We start from the raw sequence: 6000 nt of genomic DNA, 5'->3' as shown, positions 1-6000 counted from the left end.
ATTAGTCCAGGAGGGGCTTTGAAGTAAGAATGTTCAGGCATGGGGAGGAAACAGCCTCCTTCAGTCTCTTTTTGTTCTGCTTCTCATATTCTGTTGAAGTGCCTCAGGCCTGGGTTGGCTCTTCCAAGGTTTTGCTTTCTTTCCCCCCCCACTGCTGGCAGGCTTCCAAGGATCTGACACAACCTGCCCCTCTTTGAGGGCAGAGCCTTGGGTCATTAATTATTATTATAAAAGCCAAACACTCCCTCCCTTCCAGCCTGCCTAGGACGGAATTGCAAAATCCCCTTGCAGCCTCAGGCAGAGCAGAGGAAACATCCACCCTGCACAGACGTAGCCCAGAGATGTCTTCTGGAAACAGGCTACCTCTCTGGCTAACATGGATGGGGACTTTGGTAGCCCTGAGCCACCAAACACCAAGGTGAATATGTTGGGCTGGGGTGGGCTATCTACAGCGCTCTCCATTCCTGGCTTTTCTCCAAGTCAGTGTACCCCAGCATGGTGCTCCCCAGATGTTTGGGATTACAACTCCCATCAGCCCTAGCCAACATGCCCAGTGGTTGAGGATGATGGGAATTGTAGCTAAAACATCTGGAAGGCACCACACTGAGGAAGAGTGCTCTAAGTAATAGCTACTTTTTTTGTTTAAAGGAGGGCTTTAGTGCCTTTAGGAATGACACAGCAAAGAGAAGTTCAACAGGTGAAGCTTTCTGCATCATTGCATTGTCTTGTCGCATAAACCTCTACCTGCTGGATTTCAGCCTGTTGCTGATGGGTTAAAGTGGCTTTCCCCAACCTGGCACCCTCCAGATCTGTTAGGACTACAGCTTCCATCATTCCTAGCCAGCATGGCCATGCTGGCTGGGGAAGATGGAAGCTGTAGTCCTGACACATCTGGAAAGTGCCTGGTTATGGGAGGCAGGGTTAAGGCATCTGCATGCCACGGGCTACTCAATGCTACCACTTTTTGCTTTCTATTGATTTTATTGTGTGATGCTTTTATTAGCTTGTTTTACGGACCTTAAAGGGCAGGTTATAGCCATGTGAAAGAAATTATAGTGCATATCCTTTGCCACAGACTAAACTATTGTCCCTTCCTTCCTTCCTTCCTTCCTCTCTCTCTCTCTCTCTCTCCCCCTCTTTGAAATGATTTTAAATAATATTGCTTCATTTTGTTACATTATTTTAGGTAGTCATTTTTAATGTAATGCATATTTTAAGTAAAACATGCTGAAGGATGGTGAGAATAATGTCATATGAGTAATGAACTGATGTTATAAAACTGCTCTCAGATGTTTAGATAATGGCAAGCAAACTATTTCACTTTTCCAAACGTGTCCAGTATTTGGAAATCTCACCCCGCAAATTGACCATTTTTGTTTTATTATACATCATAATATGCAAACTTGAGGGGATGTGAAGTGCAAGCCTATGCATGTTTACTCAGAAGTTATCCCCATTAAGGTCAATGGTATTTACTCTTAAATAAGTGTGAATGGCATGTCAGCCTAGCTAAGTTATTTTAGGCTGCCATCTTCTAGGAACTTATCTGGGAGCAAACCCCATTTAATGCAGTGGGACTTTCTTCTGAGTAAGGAGCATAGGAATGTGCTGCTAGTATATGATTTTGTGTTCACTTTTTAAAAAAGTCATATATCCCCTGGCATATTTGTTGGATATGCAATATATCATTCTGCTGTGACCTGCCAGGGTTGAGTAATCAGTAAGGGTTATACATTTGCACAGTAACTTGGATAGTGCAATCCTATACATGCCTATACAGAAGTCCCATGGAAAGTTCAATGGTAATTACTCCCAGGTAAGTATATATAGGATTGCAGCATGCTTCGTAACATGAAGTTGTAGATCAGGCCTGGGGTTTGTACTGGAGTACCTGCAAATGACTATGTGGAATTTTTGTAGCTATGTGGCGGAATCCACACACACACACATGCATTTTCTTTCACAATCAACTGGTTTATGCAACTTTGGAAATTCCCCAATTGTTTTTGGTATTAAGGACCAACATAGTTAGATGAAAAGACTGGGAAACTCTGTTCTGTGGACTGCAGCCAAAAAAAATATTGTGAAAGAGGAGAAACTTAGGAATACTACCCCCCCACACTGAAACTTCAACTTCTTCTTCTTCTTCTTCTTCTTCAGAAGGATAGAAATTAGTCACTTGCACAACAAAACAGAATTCAGTGGAATAAGGTCTCAATCCTAGGTAGTGGGCTCTCCCACACTGGAGGCATTCAAGACGAGGCTGAACACCATCTGTCAGGGATGCTCTGCCTTGGATTCCTGCACTGAGCAGGGGGTTGGACTCGATGACCTTGTAGGCCCCTTCCAACCCTACTATTCTATGATTCTATGATTTACCTGGGAATAAGCTCCATTGAACTCAGTGGGTCTTACTTCTGAGTAACACATAACTAGGACTGCACTGTAAGATACCTTGCTAGATTCAGTATTTTTTCTAATCCATCTTTTTTTCTAATCCAGCTGTTTTGTTTCTGACAGCAGGCAGCTAGATGTCTCACAACCAGAAAACGAGAGTGATGGCCTTCTCCTGGTTTTATCCCCCTCCCCTCCCCTCCCTTCCCCTCCCTGCTGCCCTCCAACATTCTTTTGAAACTGCACATTTTCCCCTGGAACTGCACATTTTGTATCTGGTTGCACATTTTAAAAAAGCCGTGCCGCATTCCATTCCTCCCAACAGGCAAGGAGCATTCCATTCCCCCCTCCCACAAACAGTTAGTGAGCATTCTGTGCCCACTGAGCATGCTCAGTCCTCATTTGGCTGTATTGGGGGTTGTTCCCCTCCCATTTTTTCCTAAACCTTTTTGTAAACCTTGGGGCTCCCCCAATCTGCTGATACCTCCCCCTTGTGTAAGGATAGTGCCATTTGGCTACATAAGTGATGACACTCCATTGAAGATTGGAATTAATATCTATGATGGTATTCTGTCTGGGTTAAATCTAATCTCAGTCATTCTTAGAGTCGAGCCATTGAAATCAACAGGAGAAGTTAGTCATGACTATCTTCAGTCTAATTCAGGGGTGGGCCACTTGTAGGCCAAAACATCTGGAGGACCACAACTCCTCTCAGCCCTAACCAGTATAGCAAATGGTGAAGGATGACAGGAGTTGTAGGTCAAAGCATTTCAAGGACCACCTGTTGCCCACCTCAGTCTAATTGATTTTAATGGGTCTACGCTAAGCATGAGTAAGTTTGGATCCAGCCCACTGTACCTAGAACTTTTCTTCAGCTGTCACGACTAATAGAGAGCCAGTGTGGTGTAGTGGCAAGAGTGTTGGACTAGGAGCTGGGAGATCCGGGTTCTAGTCCCCACTCGGCCATGGAAGCTCACTGGGTGACTTTGGGCCAGTCACAGACTCTCAGCCCAACCCACCTCACAGGGTTGTTGTTGTGAGGATGAAATGGAGGGGAGGAGGATAATGTAAGCCGCCTTGGGTTCCTTGCAAGAGGAAAAAAGGCAGGGTATAAATGCAATAATAATAATAATAATAATAGCCATGGATAGACCTCTCCTCCTTGAATTTGTCTAATATTGGGTTGTTGTTTTTAAGTCATCTTAGCTAGTGGCCATCACTGTATCTTGAGGGATTGAATTCCATTAGTTAATCACACTTCATGTGTGTCAGGTAAGAACATGAGAAGAGCCCTGCTGGATCAGACCAAGGGTCCATCTAGTCCAGCATTCTGTTCACACATGGGCTGACCAGGTACTTCTTTTCTGTCTGGCCTATATGCACTTCTAGTGCTGCTCTCTTGAGCAAACCCGAGTTCTAGTATTATGAGGCCAGGCAAACAAACAAACAAATCCATTTCCTCACTCTTCACGATTGCAGTGCCGGCTCCAGGTTTTTGAAGGCCCTGCCTGGGCAAGACACTTTCAATGAGTCCCCCCCCCCCCTCGGTGAGTCTACCTTCTCCCCGCCATTGTCACTACAAAAAGATGTAGTGAGGGCCCATATCCTAGCGAGGGCCCACCGACCAGAGCCCCCTCGATTTGCTCCTCCTGTTCACCGTGGCGGCCTGCTTGTTCCCCTGCCTCTCGCTCTGGCCCAAACAATGGTGATGGTGAGGAGGAGGAGCAGAAGGTGCTGCTGTCTATTTGCTCACTGGCTCTCTGCCTGTCAAGCAAGCAACCGAACAGTAGCAGTGATGAGAAACAGGATGAGGAGCAAGAGCAGCTGCTGAGAGAGTAGACTCACTGAGGAAGGGGACGTACTGAGGGTGTCTTGCCCAAGCAAGGGCCCTCAAAAACCTAGAGCGGGCGCTGTCCAGAAGCTGTGTACATCTCCTACCTCCCAGCAATCCAAGAAGCTGCCTTATACCGAGTCAGACCCTTGGTCCATTTAGCCCGGTGTTGTTGGCACTGACTGGCAGCGGCTCTCCAGGGTTTAAGGCTGTTTTCCCTGCCCTACCCAGAGATCAACGCTGGGACTTTCTAAATGTGAAGCCTGTACTACTCTACCATTGAGGAATGGCCCCTTCTCAGGTAACACAGCAGCTGCTATGATAGGGAAGGGGCAATTCGTGCTAATAGTTTTAGGGCACAATCCTATGCATGTTTAGACAGAAAAAAAATCGTGCAACTCCCATCATTCCCCAGCCAGCATGCTGGGAGTTGTAGGACTTTTTTCTGTCTGCACATGCATAGGATTGCGCCCTTAAAAGTGGATAGCAAACCTTTTATTAATGTACGGGAACAGTAGGAATATGTATATGGAATGCTGCACCTCACCCTACGTAGCCTTTTCTCTCTCTACTTTTTTCCTTCCTCCAAGATTGCAAAATGTTTAGGAATTTAACATATCAGGAGGAGCGACTGGCGGCAACTGTAGGTTTAACTGTATGATATTCCACTTTGCAGGTTGATGATGGTTGCCCCCAGTGTGGTGACAGTGGGGACCGAGGTGGGGGTCGTACTTCAGGTTGACGGAGCTCCAGCCGGGCTGTCGGGCGTGGTCTTTTTCCAGAATGAGAATACTAGAGTGAGATGCTCTCAGGAGGTGCCGTTCTCCCTTGAGTCCAGCGACTTTGTGCAAAAGGTTTCCTTGAAGGTAGGTGTGACAAATGGGAGTTTGCACCTCCAGCCCTGTGAGGTAGGACCAGGCTGAATGACAGCCTTGGTTGTCTATTCAGGGGTAGTGCCACCCCTGTCCACATTAATAGCTCTTAGCATGAGCATGTGGAATGAGCTCTCCAGAGAGGTTCGCCTGGCACCTACATTGTACTTCTTCTGGCACCAGGTGAAACCCTTTTTGTTCTCCCGGTATTTTAGCATTTTAGCTTCCTAGCTAGGGATGTCAGAGAATTTCTCCATGAATCTCCGGAAGGCCGAATGCCAATGCATTTGGCCCCCTGAAATTGGTGGAGAAACGGTCCGCCACCCCCCGGGATGGGACTTACCTTTGGCAAATGTCCCTCGCGGCGGCGGCTCCTGGCGGCGGCTCGGCAGCAGCAGCCGGTCTTCTGACCGGCTGCTGCCGCTGCCGCCATTTCCAAGTGTAAAAAAAACAACAACAAACGTGATAGATCTACGTAAAGATTTACGTAGCCTATCACGGCTAGATTTTCAAAAAACACTGTGATAGGCTACGTAAATCCTTACGTAGCCTATCACGGCTGACTTTGAAAAAAAAAAGGGAAAAAAAGCGCATATGCAAATGGCAGCGCCGATGGGCGCCGCCACTTGCGTTCCTTATTTTGGCACGGGTAGTCTACGTAAATATTTACGTAGACTACGGCGAAAATAAGGGCAACGCAAATAGCGTTGCCCTTATTTTCGCCATAGTCTACGTAAATATTTACGTAGACTACCTGTGCCAAAATAAGGAACGCAAATGGCGGCGCCCATGGGCGCCACCATTTGCATACGCGCTTTTTTTTTTCAAAGCCAGCCGTGATAGGCTATGTAAGGATTTATGTAGCCTATCACAGTTGACTGCAGGCCAGGGACGCAAACGGCG

The 6000-nt window shown here is 46.7% G+C and overlaps 1 protein-coding gene across 1 annotated transcript in view; it reads left to right on the top strand.

The window, feature by feature from the left end:
* The first annotated feature begins 299 nt into the window (after positions 1 to 299).
* LOC146355718 (complement C4-A-like) overlaps positions 300 to 6000 on the top strand; it is a 93555-nt gene continuing 87854 nt past the window's right edge. Inside the window, exons 1-2 of the mRNA XM_084830638.1 lie at positions 300 to 418; positions 4902 to 5091. Coding sequence (XP_084686764.1) covers positions 342 to 418; positions 4902 to 5091 — 267 coding nt within the window. The 5' untranslated portion in view covers positions 300 to 341. The remainder of the gene's footprint in view (positions 419 to 4901; positions 5092 to 6000) is intronic.

Source organism: Heloderma suspectum, chromosome 2, assembly GCF_057233095.1.
Source record: "Heloderma suspectum isolate Gila_16-S chromosome 2, 16-S_ref, whole genome shotgun sequence".
Taxonomy (NCBI): domain Eukaryota; kingdom Metazoa; phylum Chordata; class Lepidosauria; order Squamata; family Helodermatidae; genus Heloderma; species Heloderma suspectum.
This window is presented reverse-complemented; position numbering and strand designations above follow the sequence as displayed.